Below are 15,330 nucleotides of genomic sequence, written 5' to 3'. Positions count from 1 at the left end.
GGAGGTTCTTGTCTCTACCAAAATTTAGTCTGTGGTGGGGGGGGGGGGGACAACGTCTGTGAATAGCCTTCCTACCCCACCGTCAATTGAGGCCCTTAACTGAGCAATTAATCCCCAATTAAGGGCCTCTTCTCTCTGTAGCCGCAATTACCCATGCGGCAGGCGGCCCTGTCCCCATGCGGGAAGCATGGCACGGAAATCTGTGCGGGCGGCTTCGTGGCTCTGGGGAGGGAGTGGCCTGCTAAGAGTCACCTCCTGCCCGTGCTGCCAACCCCCCTTACCCCACCCTCCCCTGCGACCCCCATCCCGTGAGACCCCTCCCGCCCTGACCTACCAGAGGCCTGGTTCCAGCAGCGCACTCTAGCCTTCAGTAGATGCTCCTCTAGCAACAGCCACCGCCTCCGCGGTGGCACTGCTACTGCGACCTCTGATTGGCTGGCAGCTCTGCAAGGGCTGGACTTCTGGCGATGGGGTTCTCAATCCCATGGAAGGCCCTTCACTGTCTACTTAAGTGGCTGATTGGCACTAGGTTCGGTGGGCCTTCCAGGGAAGAGGCGGCACGGGAATCTTGGCGATGCTTTTCCCGGATGCCAAGACTCCTGCCGCCAGGATAAATGTCTCCCCCAAGAGTTTGGGTAAAGCAGGAGTGCGGGGTGGGGTAGAACTGGGGCTGGGCACATAGACAAAAGTCAGTTATAAAATGTGATATGAATTGCTACAGTGTCTTAGATTGCAGGTTGCTATCTGCAATTTGCTCACAAGCAGGAGCCCTCAAGCCTTTCCTGACTGTAGCCTCTTCCAATGGTGAATGGTGCATTGTTTGGTAGGGAGAGCTTAAAAGGCATATCGTCTGTTTTTATTTTTGTATTTCTGTTATGAATTCTGGTGTTCAGATTTATAATGGAAAAGGTCCATGTAAACTTTTCATGCTGCAGTTAACCCTCCTTCCAACTCCTTTGATATAGTAAAACATCCTAAAGCACTTTACAGGAGCACAAACAGCCAAAAATTGACACCGAGCCAAAGAAGGTGGCATTAAGAAATTAGTGACCAAAAGCATGGTCAAAGAGGTAAACTGTAAGAGAAAGAGGTGGAGAGACAGTGAAATTTAGGCAGGGAATATTGGAGCTTAGGGCCTAGATGGCTGAAGGCAAAGCTGCTAATGGTAGGGTGAAGGGAATGGGGAATGCACAAGAGATGAATGCAGAGTTCTTCTGCAGTTGTAGGGCAGGAGGAGGTTACAGTGATAGGGAAGAGCGAGGCCATGGAGGAATCTGAACATGAGGATGAGAATTCTAAAATCGGAATGTGAGTAAAGTGGGAGTCAATGTAGGTCAGTAAACAGAGGGGTGTTGTGTGAGGGGGTTCGAATATGAGTAGCACAGTCTTGGATGAGCTCAAGTTTATGGAGGGCGGAATATGGGAGGCTGGCCAAGAGAGCATTGGAATAGTTGAGTCTGGAGGTAACAAAGCATGGATGAATGTTTCAACAGCAGATAAGCCAAGGTAGGGGTGGAGACAAACAATGTTACGAAGGTGGAAGTAGGCAGTCTTTGTGATAGATCATTGTTATTTAACACCATCATGAGAGTTCCATCAACAAAAGAACTTTCGCAGTTCAAGGAGAAGATCCATCACCACCTAAGAATGGGCAATAAATGCCACCTGTCCAGCATTATCGACATTCTGAGAGTAATTAAAACAAATCATGAAACTTCACACTGGAGAGAAGAAAGCAATCGATTGAGGCGGGGCAGGGATATAAGATCTTGATAGAGGCCTTTAAGATTTTCATGGTTATGGAGAAAGATGTCAAAGGAAAATGGGATATGCAGGCAATTTTAATTTAGTAAGAATGACGGAAATATCTAACAGATTACTAGCAAAGGTTGTGGAACAGAAACCATGGCATGTTTTTAAAAAATAAGATGAATTCCTGTTTTCCCTCATTTTCCTTTCACTGTGCTAGGTAATCTGGTTTAGATGCAACAAATACTGCTCTAGTCTCCCTGCAATTGTCTCCACTATCCTGTGGCTGAGATTGGAAACACAGCAGAGTGGAGCGATAGCACCAGCATTCATCATTCGGTGATGCCTACCATGGGAATTCTAACATTCTACTGCACTAACCTGTAGTTAGTGAAACGTTCATATTTAAACAAAAAAAGGTTTGCACTGAAAAGATTAATGTCAGTTTAATGTCTGCAGTAACAAGATATTAATGAACAAAAAACAAATTATACCATCGATTGAATATGACAAAATTCCAATTCACAGGGACTTCCAACTGATGTAATGGCCCAGACTTTGCAGTAATAATGATGAGGAAATTGTTTGCTGTCATTAATCCTCTGAAACTGACAGCAACCGCTGGAGTCCACATATGCACATTTAAATGCAAAAATCTAGAAGTCGCTGTCAGTGATTCTATGCTTCTCCAGAGGATGAGCTGTTAAGGTCCCCCCAGAATGCAAGCAATTGGAAATCATTGAACTGATGAGAACTTAAACTGTTAGGCTATTAATCTCGCTGTGCGAACCCTTGAAAATATTACCTTGCTGAATGAAGTGTTACTGGGCTTTTAGCAGTGTAATAAGTTCATAATTACTGTTAAACAGCCTGAATGGCCCTGAAAGTATACTATATTTGTTGAATAACAAATTTTTTCATTATGAGAAAAACATTTCCACACATCTTTAAAATAACATTTTTTAATGTTTGTTTAGGATATTTAAGCTTGCATATATCTCAATCATTTATTTCACTCTCTGTAAAATTTAAAACTAAAAGTGAAGGGACTCAGTGGTTTTAACTTCCTGGTTTGCTGTCTGTGAGAATATTTCAATGGGATTGGCTGCTTACTGAGCTTGATGGCATCACGGCTGCTGGATGCCTGGAGATCTGCTTGGCTTCGTGCCAGGTTCAAATTAATGCTGGGAAAGAGGAAATCCATGCCACAGAGATTGCTAGATCTTTGTGGACAGCATTCTTTGAGGTTAGTGGCGAGCACTGTTGCTTTGCCGTTCACCGTGAAATCTGGGTCATTATTGGGAGCTTCATTAATGAATGAATGCTCAATGCTGACAACCCTACTAGCCCAACTTTATAGTGTCATTTTATGGCAGGAAGTACATTTTTATTACACCCTGGGGTTAAGTTCCCAAATTTGATTGCATAAGAATAAACGCTGGTTATAAACCACCTGGAGCCCCTGTTAATTCCACAGGGTGAGAGGATTAATGATGCTTTCTATATTCGACCTGCACATAACAAATTGAAACCACTGATATTTTTAATCAGTAGATGTAAAATTAAAGACAGTCAAAATTAGGTGCTGGTTTAGTCTCTGTGGTAAATATGACCAGTGCTTCCTCTAAACATACACCGTAGCCTCAGTTAGGGACACTAATATTCTTCATTTTAGTTAGGTGTTTGTTTTTGTGAATTTCTTGATGCCCAAAGGTACTCAGGCAACAGCTTGTGGAAGTCCATATACACTCCAGTGCCAGATAAGCAATAACAGGTAACACGTTCTGTAAATTTCAGTGGCCTCGAAATTCCCTGCAATACCAGCAACACACCCACCGGTGCTGGAGTTTACATCTCATTTGCAAGTGCCATTGGAGGTGCACCTCAGACCCATGGGGCTAGAAAATCCACTGCCTGCCCCATGACCCCATCAGTTACTCCCCACCCTCCCCTGCCCATCACCACGATATTTCTGCATCAGTGCCCTTGGTCAAAGGGATCATCAAAAATAATTCCTTAAAGAGAATCCATGTTTTCTTGACCTGGATCCCATCAGCTGGGCCCACTTCCATCCATCAGGCAGCTGGTACAAACCAAACCACCCACCGTACCAGCGCCCAGTATTATGCCAGGTTCCACCAACCAGGCAAGCAGGAACTCTCAGTGTAGGGAGGCTCACCCCTAGCACTGCCCATGATGACATTTGCCTTCTAAGAAGCAGCTGGAGGTTCCACCACTTACTAGGCATGTTGGAAACACCTGGAATTGTCGGAGATCTGGCACAGCCTGAACATTGCCTTTCAGCAGTGCATCACGGCAGGAGACCGACGGGACTCCAGTGGATTTTCAAGGTCATAGGAACATAAGAAATAGGAGCTGGATGAGGCCATTTGGCCCTTCGAGCATGTTCTGCCATTCAACAAGATATGAGCGATCTTCTACCTCAACTCCGCCTTCCCACACTATCCCCATATCCCTTAATTCCCTTAGTATCCAAAAATCTATCGATCCCTGTCTTGAATATACTCAACGACTGAGCATCCACAGCTCTCTGGGGTAGAGAATTCCAAAGATCCGCACCTGTTGAGTGAAGAAATCTCTCTTCATCTCAGTTGTAAATGGCCGACCCCCTGAGATCCTTCTGAGACCGTGACCCCGTGTTCTAGATTCCTCAGGCGGGGAAACATTTTCTCAGCATCTACCCTGTCAAACCCCTTAAGAATTCCTCTAAACTCCACGGAATATAGGCCTAATCTCTCCTCATAGGATAATCCCCTCATCCCATAACCAGTCTAGTGAACCCTCACTCTACTCCCTCTGTCATGCTGCCTATCTGCAATACCCCCTTATGACGCTTTCTTATTATCGAACCATGCTTATGTTGCACAAGGTTTACAAATCACATGGGCTTTTGGGGTTGTGGGGCCAGGAGACTGCTAAGACAGGAACTAAAGGTAATGTGGGGTGAGATAGTATTGGTGGTCAGTGCTTTATTAGTTATAACTAGGACTCCTCTACAGTGTTTAAAGAAATGTAATAACTTCGACAGAAAATCAATGGCAAGGTAGCTGTGAGCTATAAACCTTCCCTGCAATCAATGCCACTGTATTAAGTAAACAGTATTTAAATGTCAGTGTCACACTCTATTTTGAGCATCACTTTGATATAAGGATTAAATATCACACATTTAGCGTTAACAATAAACAGCAGAACTGTCAACATCAAGATTAATTCTCCCTCTTAGGAACAGGAGACGGCCACTCAATCCTTCAAGCCTGTTCCACCCTTCATTTAGATCACAGATCTTGGAGTGACACACATGAACATAGCTCCTGCCAGCACTTGCACCCTCTTCTGAAGCTGTCAGGAAGAAGGAGCCTTCAAAACAAGGCACACTCCCCTGCTGTTAACAAACAACAAATGTCCTGTCCTCTTTTACCCTTCAATCTAGGAGAATGCCCGTTCACAATAATAAAATGCCCTACTGGAGGACATCCGTGAGTCCGTAGTCACCACACTTTAATATTCTGTTCCACAGGGTGAAGACTTTCTGTGAAATCAAACACTTTCTAACATCTGATGCTTTGCCTACAAATTTTAAACTCTTGCCTGGTACTTCTCCCATCTCTATCCATCCCAAATAACCTATCTGGCTAGGCAGAATCTAATCCCTTCATCATTTTAAAGCCTCACAGCTCCAGCAACCCGGGTTCAATTCTGGGTACTGCCTGTGTGGAGTTTGCAAGTTCTCCCTGTGTCTGCGTGGGTTTTCTCCGGGTGCTCCGGTTTCCTCCCACAAGCCAAACGACTTGCAGGTTGGTAGGTAAATTGGCCATTAGCAATTGCCCCTAGTATAGGTAGATGGTAGGGAAATATAGGGACAGGTGGGGATGTGGTAGGAATATGGGATTAGTATAAATGGGTGGTTGATGGTCGGCACAGACTCGGTGGGCCGAAGGGCCTGTTTCAGTGCTGTATCTCTAAACTAAACTAAACTTTCAAGCCTACTTTTCAATAATGAAAATAGACCCAACGCCTTCAGCCAATCATAATAACTAAGAGCCCTAGACTGGATATCATTTTAGTCACTCTTCTCTTCAGGAGCTCCATAACCACACAATGTTTGGGGAGCAAAACATTCCTAGCACAATATTCCAAGTGATTCCTGGTGACTTGGCCAATCCCTCGCTCAACATCACTAAAACAAACCATCTGGCCATTACTACATTGCTGTTTTTGGGAGCTTGCTGGACACAAATTGACTACCATGTTTCCTATATTACATCAGTTGCTACACTTCAAAAGTACGTCATTGGCTGGAAGGTGCTTTCGGACATCCTGAACTCATAAAAGGCAGAATAGAAATGTAAGTAGTTCTTTCTTATATTGTATTATTTAGCAATACAGGCCAAAAACTATTTTCTTCCAAAATATCCTTGTTGTTTAATTTAGGATTATCTGAGATGATACAGATTCTGTGTTACAGAGGAAGCAATAATGGTTTTCTATCAGAAATACTATTTTGGACTAGAATTATTTTGAAGAATCCACAAAAATACCAAACAACGAATCATAGAATGGTACAGCACAGAAGGAGACCAGTCGGCCCATCGTGTCGGTGCCAGCTCTCTGTAAGAAGTACTCAGCTAGTGCCACTCTCCCGCCTTTTCCTATAGCCCTGTAATTTTTTTCTATTTAGATAATTATCCAATTCCCTTTTGAAAGCCATGATTGAATCTGCCTCCACCATACTCTCAGGCAGCACATTCCAGATCCTAACCACTCACTGTGTAAAATATTTTCCTCATGTTGCCTTTAGTTCTTTTGTCATTCGATTTTTGATTTAGAATTAGAGATACAGCACTGAAACAGGCCCTTCGGCCCACCGAGTCTGTGCCGACCATTAACCACCCATTTATACTATCCTACACTAATCCCATATTCCTACCACCATCCTCACCTGTCCCTATATTCCCCTACCATCTACCTATACTAGGGGCAATTTATAATGGCCAATTTACCTATCAACCTGCAAGTCTTTTGGCTGTGGGAGGAAACCGGAGCACGCAGAGGAAACCCACGCAGACACAGGGAGATCTTGCAAACTCCACACAGGCAGTACCCAGAATTGAACCCGGGTCGCTGGAGCTGTGAGGCTGCGGTGCTAACCACTGCGCCACTGTGCCGCCCCAATTCATCTTAAATCGGTGTCCTCTGGTTCACGAACCTTCTGCCAGTGGGAATAGTTTCTCTCTATCTACTCTGTCCAGACTCCTCATAATTTTGAACACCTCTATCAAATTATCTCTCAGCCTTCTCTAAGGAGAACAGCCCCGGCTTCTGCAATCTATCGTGGTAAATGAAGTCCCTCATCCCTGGAATTATTCTCATAAATCTTTTCTGCATCCTGTCTAATGCCTTCACATCCTTCCTAAAGTGTGTATCCCAGAATTGGACACAATACTCCAATTGAGGCTGAACCAGAGTTTTTCATAAAGGTTCACCATAACATCCTTGCTTTTGTACTCTATGCCTCGATCTATAAAGCCCAGGATCCCATATGCCTTATTAACTGCATTCTTAACAAACCCTGGCACCCTCAAAGGCTCCTGCACATATATTCCCTGGTCCCTCTGCTCCTTCACCCCATTTAGAATTGTATCCTTTATTTTATATTGCCTTTCCTCGCTCTTCCTACCAAAATGTATCACTTCACACTTCTAATGGTTCCAATGCACTTATTTCAGAAACCTTACCAGCAGCTCTTAAGAAACGTAATATACCTGTACTACTATATCACATGTCACAGTCTGTTTGCAGCACAAACGTTACTACAGGCAAGTGTGATTGGCATCGGCTGTTCTCTGAGTTCACATCCATAACACTTCTGTAAGAGAATGTATACTCACAGAATATAAGAAATGACTCCAATGGACCAGCAGTCAACAGCTTTGCTGTAAGGTTTCTGGGCAAGCACTTCTGGAGCTGAGAAAGAAAGCATTGAGAATTAACAGCAAGGGGGAAAAAGAAGGAAACACAGCAGAGGTCAATAATTCCCAATTAGCACTCCTCGATACCTCAAAGCTATCAAATTAGTGAAAAGAATTTCAGGGGAGAATGTCTGCTGTCAAATACATTACAAATAGGCTTCATGAAAAGCTAAAACACTGTTGTCTTCATTCATAAAGTATTGTTGAGAATCAGAAATCTTTTGCCGCTCAATGCAATAATTTAACATAAAACTGTAAATGAATGAATATTCACTTCACGTTTTTGGGTGGCACAGTGGTTATCACTGCAGCCTCACAGCTCCAGCAATCTCGGTTCAATTCTGGGTACTGCCTGTGCAGACTTTCCAAATTCTCTCTGTGACCGTGTGGGTTTTCGCCAGGTGCTCCAGTTTCCTCCCACAGCCAAAGACTTGCAGGTTGATCGGTAAATTGGCCATTATGAATTGCCCCTAGTATAGGTAGGTGGTAGGGGAATTGTGGGGATGGGGTAGGAAGATGGGATTAATGTAGGATTAGTATAAATGGGTGGTTGATGGTCAGCACTGACTCGGTGGGCCGAAGGGCCTGTTTCAGTGCTGTATCTTGAAATATATTCTAAAAAGGAACAGTTTTCAGCAGATATAATGCAATCTGGAAAATAGTGGCATGTCAGCTTCAGCATATCTGTTTAATTCAACTGTGTTCAATGAACTTGAGTAAATTGTTACAACAGCACAGTTTTGTACCTGCCGCTGAAGGGCAACTGAATTGCAAAGCAATTGACACAGTTATATAGCGAGGACATCAGTTGACAGCCTGTTAAGCAGAGGAAATGGATGTGAACAGCCCTCTTAAGGATGAAAGGCTTAGCATTTTCCTATTTTCTACTATTTCGGCAAATTCATTTGTAAAAAGATTGTATTCATCTTACTTGTGATGTAATCATCTCCATCAAATGAGTGTCTAATTCAAGAAGACTGGATCAATGGACAATGGCAGCATACAATGTTTGATGCTTGTCTGTGATTGCTAGGTTTTTGTTAGGTAAGAGATTGTGGAGCAAAGGCCAGTAAATGGAGTTGAGGTACAGATCAACCATGATCTAACTGAATAGTGGAACGCCCTCCTTTTATTCCTATGTCCCGGTGTTGTGAGATTATGTGTGTGTGCCTGTGTGCGAGTGAGTGAAAAGTAGAACAAAACACTGACGTTACATAGCACTAATCCTGAATTTGGCCTGTTGGGTGTCCAAACTCCTGCCAGGAGACTGCCAAAATATGCAAATATTTCAAAATTTGCTGATGACACAAACTTGGAAATATTGTGAAATGTGAGGAGGAAAGTGATAAACTTCTGGAGGATGGTGGAAACGGAGCCAATGAATGATTTTGAAAATAAATTGAATGGACACTTGAGGGGTATAAACTTGCAGGGCTATAGTGATAGAGCTGGGGAATGGGACTGATTGGATTGCTCTGCAAAGATCTGGCATGGACTTGATGGGCTGAATGGCCTCCTTCTGTGCCTTATGACTCTACATAGACAGGCTGGTGGTTTGTGTGAACTGAGGGACCAGGGGATATATGTGCACAAGTTGTTGAAGGTAGCAGGGCAGGTTGAGAAAGTGGTTAAAAAGGCATACAGGATCCTGGGCTTTACAGAGAGGGGCAAAGAGTACAAAATCAAGGAGGTTATGATGAACCATTAAAAACTCTGGTTCAGCCTCAACTGAAGTATTGTGTCCAATTCTGGGCTCCACACTTTAGGAAGGATGTGAAGGCATTAGAGAGAGAGCAGAAAAGATTTACGAGAATGGACTCAGGGATGAGGGACTTCAATAACGTGGATACATTGCAGAAGCTGGGCCTATTCTTCTTAGAGAAGAGAACGTTGAGAGGAGATTTGATAGAGGTGTTCAAAATCATGAGGGATTTGGACAGAGTAGATAGAGAGAAACTGTTCCCATTGACAGAAGGATCAAGAACCAGAGGACACGAATATAAGGTGAATGGCAAAAGAACCAAAGGCGACATGAGAAGTATGTTTTTAAGTCGTGAGTGGTTAGGATCTGGAATGCACTGCCTAAGTGTGTGGTAGAGGCAGGTTTAACTGTGGCTTTCAAAATAAAATTGGATAAATATCTGTATAGAAAAAAATTGCAGGGCTATGGGGAAAAGGTGGGAGGTGGGACTAGCTGAGCAGCTCTTACAGAGAGTCGGCATTGACACTGCAAGTTGAATGGCTTACTTTTATGCTGTAACTATTCTATGCCTGGGATTTTATGTCAGGGAGGAGGGCCCGCCCACTGGCCAAAAGGTCAGGGGAGAGCCCGTCTCCGCTGGGCTTGGAAGCCACACCCTGGTTTTACATGGCCCAGGCCCTTAATTGGCCTCAGGCAGGGCTTCTGCCCCGCTGAGGCAGGAAGTTCCGCCTCCAAGAGTTACCGGCCAATCACTGGGAGCGGTGGCCACTACTGGGACTGCACCTAGCGAAAGGAGCAGCAATGGAGGAAGCCCCAGAATTGAGGTAAGTATGTGGGGCCTCGCCGGGGACAACTGGCGGGACCTGGGCGAGGCGGGGGGGTTGGGGGAGGATTGGTCAGGGGGTTGCGGGGTGGGGAAGGTGATCCAGCAGGGATGACTTGTGATGTAGGGGGGCCCTCCATGGGGCTCAGGGTGCCCGATTAGGAGGGCCACCACCACCCCCCACCCCCCACCAGCCCACAAGGAGGCGCCAGGTTTAACTGGGTGACATTCCCAGCAGGCCGTCCACCACTGGTAATATCCCAGCAGTGGCGGGAGGAGGGCCTTACGTGGCAATCAATCAATCTTGCTGAAGACAAAAATCTGGGCCAATCAAAACATATCCCCGTGTTGTTACTCACATATAATTACATTAACAATTAATTCTCCAGCCAATCAGAGTCGATTTAGAGGAGAGAAATTGTAAATATCATGGAAGACGACATTGCTCTCGTCATTTAAAACTATCTGAAGTCTATCACATGTCTGTCAGAGATATCTTCCTACTTCTCATTTCATCCTGCTTATTTTCTGGCCCATCATTTTATACAATATTATTAGCAAATTTACTAGCTCTGTGTTTTGCAATGGAGGTTTTCGACTTGTATCATCAAGTACCAATGATATGGATCAATGGTGTTCGCAGAAATCATCATCAGACAATGCAAGCATGAAAAATTAATTTAGGTTTAATGATAATGGTTCTTTTCAGTGTTAAATGAACTCTAGTTACTTGGCCATTGGAGAATAGCTGTTGAAAGGATGACAGTGAGACATCATGGGTTATAGTGCTATGAGTTTTACAGAACCCAAGTCGGAGTCCAGTTCCATTCTGAGGGATTGGCTGTGAAATTGGGCTTGAGTGGTGAAATGCTATGGAGCACAGCCTGGGAACATTTACTTTGGCCTTGCTTTACCCTCTCAAAGAGGAATGAGAAGGAATGTGTAGTTGCAAAAACAAGCTTGCACTTAGCTAAATCGTGACTCATTGTGGGCGATCTTGTGCTAAGAGAGAGTGAGATAGAGACTGCATTAGTTCTAGTTGGAGCACATGTATGGAGATGGGTATTTCCGACTCAACTGATCATTTATTTTATCTCGTCTGTTGCTGATTTAACACTTTCTCACTATCTCTTTTTAACTTCAACTTCTGCGTTGGGAAAGACTATGTTATAATAACTATTATGCTCAATATTGTTTAGTTAGTTAGATGCAATCCTTTAAAATGTTGATTTGATTATTAAAAGCAGCATATACAAGGGCAGAACTCTCAGATCTCTACTCAGTGCAGTTTCCAAGCACTTTTCCTATATCCACATTTATAATGGAAACTGGCTTTTAAACTTGTCACGCTATGATTATGCCCTACTACTAATGTGATGGTATAACTACAGAATGACAAGTTTACATAGACAGTTTCTATTATAATTATGGACTTAGGAACTTATTGTCTGACTATAATAATGAGATAATGCATGGCTTTAAAATGGGGACGGATTTCCGCCTTGATCTGGTTATCCCCTGCCCTTTAACCTCACTTCACCTGAAGAATACACTTGGTTTTTACTCATGAAAGAATTGGTCATTGTTACGACCAGGTGAGAAAGAGGGCTAGGATTCCCCTTCAGCCTTCAGACTTAGGGGTGCAGGTTTCACTGTTGGTTGGGGTTTCCCCTCAACCTGGCACATGTGGCAACTCCTACAGTACTCCACCACATCTTTGTGGAGTTTTGGCCAGTCAAACTGCTGCCTTATGCAGGCTTTGGTCTTTCGTATACCGGCATGTACAACCACTGTAGTCTCGTGGACCCTTCTTAATATTTCTCCCCGGTACCTCTGCGGCACCACTAACTGGTGAACTACTCCCCACTCCTTGCTCTCAGGTCTTTGAGGAGAACTCCATTTACTCATCAGTACCTCATTCTTTAAATAGTAACAATCAGGGACTCCCTCTGCTTCACTTTCAGACTGGGCAGCCTGTGCTAACTCTCGCAATACTGGGTCAGCTCGCTGAGCCCCAGCTAGGGAAGATCCATTTAATTCATTCCCTGGATCTCCTAACTTTCCAAAAAAAGTCTTGGATAGGCAGACCTCATGGTCACCTGCCTGCAGTGCCAATGCAGTCTCCTCTGGGGGAGCTGGTTTGATCATGGCCTGATCCACTACACATTCAGGGAAACTGCAGGGGACCGTCTCCTGCCACTGCCCTGTCTCTCTGACCTTCTGCGGTCTTTCTTTCACTACTGGGGCGGCTACCACCTTCACCCCTGCCTGATCATTACCTAGGAGCAGGCCAGCGCTGTCCACTGGCAAACAAGGGACAATCCCTACGGTCACCGGTCCCAAAACTAGGTCACACTCCAGGTGCACCTGGTGTACAGGTACAGACATAGATTGCCCTCCAATACCATTCACCATCATTCTGGTGTTCCCTGCACTCTCTGGGGGAAAGGTCAGGCCTTTTCCCAGTAAAAGGGATCTCGCGGCCCATGTGTCCCTGAGAATCACTATGGGCTTGCTTGACCCACTCAAGGGGTATGGAGTTACTTTCCCTTCAAACACAAAACCCTGATAACCTTCAGGAATCCTATTAAATTTTCCTGCACTTGCAGTAGTAAGCATCTTGGGTCTTACTGCAGTTAAAGCCACAGCTTGTTTTGCTGTGCTTTCCATCAGGGTCCCGTCTTCACTGAACGGGTGTGCCCTGATCAACTCAACCCATTTTCCCTTTAGTTTCCGGCAGTCAGCTTTTAAATGCCCTGCTTTACTACAATGGAAGCACACAGGTCTCCAGATCTCACTCTTACTGCTCACAGCACTTTCCTTTTTGGCTGGAGGAGGGCCCCCTGTGACTCCTGCTTTCCTTTCTCTCCCAGGACTGCCTGGACAGATATCACCTTCCCACCCTTTGTCCTTTTCGGATTTATGGTGGTGATTAGGAAAGGTTCTCCCCTGGGAAACTGACTTATAAATTAAAGCAAACTCATCAGCTAGAACGGCCGCTTGCCGGGCTCTCTGAAACCGCGGCTCCTCCACATGTGTCTTCACGGAGAGCGGGAGAGAGTTTTTAAATTCTTCTAACAGAATTACTTCTGAGATTCTCATAGCTGAGCTGTATGTTAAGAACCCTCAGCCACTGGTCAAAAGCCAACTGCTTACTTCTGTCAAACTCCAGATAAGTTTGATTAGCTTGCTTCTTGAGGGTTCTAAACTTTTGGCGATAGGCTTCGGGTACTAATTCATAGGCCCCAAGGAAAGCATTTTTGATCAGTTCATAATTGGATGAACTCTTATCTGGCAGCAGGGAATAAACCTCATGGGCTTTTCCAGTTAGCTTGCTTTGTAGTAAAAGAGACCATGTCTCAGTTGGCCATTTTAGCTGCCTTGCCAGTTTTTCCAGGGACACACAAAACTCCTCTACATCTTCCTCATTGAATTTTGGGATTAGATGAGCTAGTTTTAACAATTCTGTACCCAGCCCTGAATTACGCTCCTCCATATTGGCCATGCTTTCACTGGGGTTACTCTGTCCCCTCTTAGTTAACTCAAGTCGCTTCAACTCCCTTTCTTCACATTCTTTCTGGAATATTCTTTCTCTCTCTCTCTCTCCTGCCTTTCATTTTCTTCACTTTCATTCTGGAAGGCTCTTTCTTTCTCCCTCTCTCTTTCCTAAAATTCAAGATTCCTCTGTTCCAATTGTATCTTTGCTAACAATACCCTGTCTGGGTCTGCTTCTAACCCTTTTTCTGCTTGTTCAGATTCAAGGGAAAAATGGTTGGCCATTAGTCTTAGGTGTTCAGACTTCCTAGCATTGCCACGTACAGTGATCCCACACTGCTCAGCCATTTTTCTCAACTCCTCCATAGACAGTGCTTTTAACTTATCCCAAGTTACTTCACCCTAGCTTGGAGAGCTACTAGCTTCAGTTGCAGACATGTTAGTATTCAATCACACACAACCACAAGAAAACCTGTACTGAAAACTTGCTCTTTTTTGCTTGGGAACAATTTGGCTTCCCACTTCCAATTTCTCTCGTTTATCTGCGGGTAAAATCCAGGACGGTAGCACCCAAATTTCTGTTACGACCAGGTGAGGTCTAGGGTTCCCTTTCAGTCTTCACCTGGTCTTACGGTAACAGGGTTTCATTTTAAACACACCGTGTTTTTAGCTCCCCCTTGGTGAATCCTTGATCACCGCTTTCCAATTATAAGGCAAAAAAACCCAGCACAAATAGGTTTACTTAGGTGTAAAGAAGAAAGATTGACATTTATTAAACTTAACCTCGAATTCGGTTGACATCTATGGATACCTGGCGTGCCCGCGCTAGCATGTATACGTGATACACACATGCAAATAGAGATAGAAACGAGCAGAAGAAAAATAAAATCAAAACGCTTGAGGCAATATCTGAAGAGTTTTTGTTGCGGTTCTTCGAGCTCACTGTAGAGTTCTTGATTGTAGGCAGATCTTGCTTTTCATTGGCGCCCAGTATTCTTCTTAAACCTTGTTCACGGTAGGAGACTTTTCTCTCTTGGGATTCATGTGTCTTCAGTGGGTTTTTGGAGTTCCGCAAGAAAGAGATGGAAGCAAACAGGAAAAGCTGTGGCGAGCCAGCCAGGAGAGATCTTTTCGATCCAGGAGCAAAAACAGCTTTCTGCAGACTCGGAGTTCAAACTGTACAATTCAGAAATTCCCAGGTTGCCAAGCAGGTTAGTCATGTGACTAACTGGTCTGACTATGTCTTGGCTCTGTGCATTGTGTGTGTCAGGGAATGTTCCTTTGTCTACAAACACTGTCTGTTAATATGCAAAAATGTCTTTCCAGCCAGGAGCCTGGCAACACCTTCTCTTCTTCCCAGCCACAATTTGAAATTTAATGTCCATGTGACAAAATTAATATGCCTCATTCTTGGCAGGTTGCGGCCTGCATGATAGTCATGAAAACTGTTTTAAAAATCTAGATGGAGAAGCAAACCAATCAAATCACCAATGGGGTTGTTATACCTGTCTAATGGAGAATGGTTCCATCCAGATTTATGTTTAAAATGGAAACAAATAATTTGAATCTAT

General features: G+C 44.2%; 1 protein-coding gene across 2 annotated transcripts in view; it reads right to left on the bottom strand.

The window, feature by feature from the left end:
• camk1da (calcium/calmodulin-dependent protein kinase 1Da) overlaps positions 1–15,330 on the bottom strand; it is a 429,764-nt gene that overhangs the window by 75,642 nt on the left and 338,792 nt on the right. For both annotated transcript variants that reach the window (XM_068059551.1, XM_068059552.1), the window contains exon 6: positions 7,659–7,734. In XM_068059551.1, the coding sequence (XP_067915652.1) occupies positions 7,659–7,734 (76 nt within the window). The remainder of the gene's footprint in view (positions 1–7,658; positions 7,735–15,330) is intronic.

Source organism: Heterodontus francisci, chromosome 27 (assembly GCF_036365525.1).
Source record: "Heterodontus francisci isolate sHetFra1 chromosome 27, sHetFra1.hap1, whole genome shotgun sequence".
Taxonomy (NCBI): Eukaryota; Metazoa; Chordata; class Chondrichthyes; order Heterodontiformes; family Heterodontidae; genus Heterodontus; species Heterodontus francisci.
This window is presented reverse-complemented; position numbering and strand designations above follow the sequence as displayed.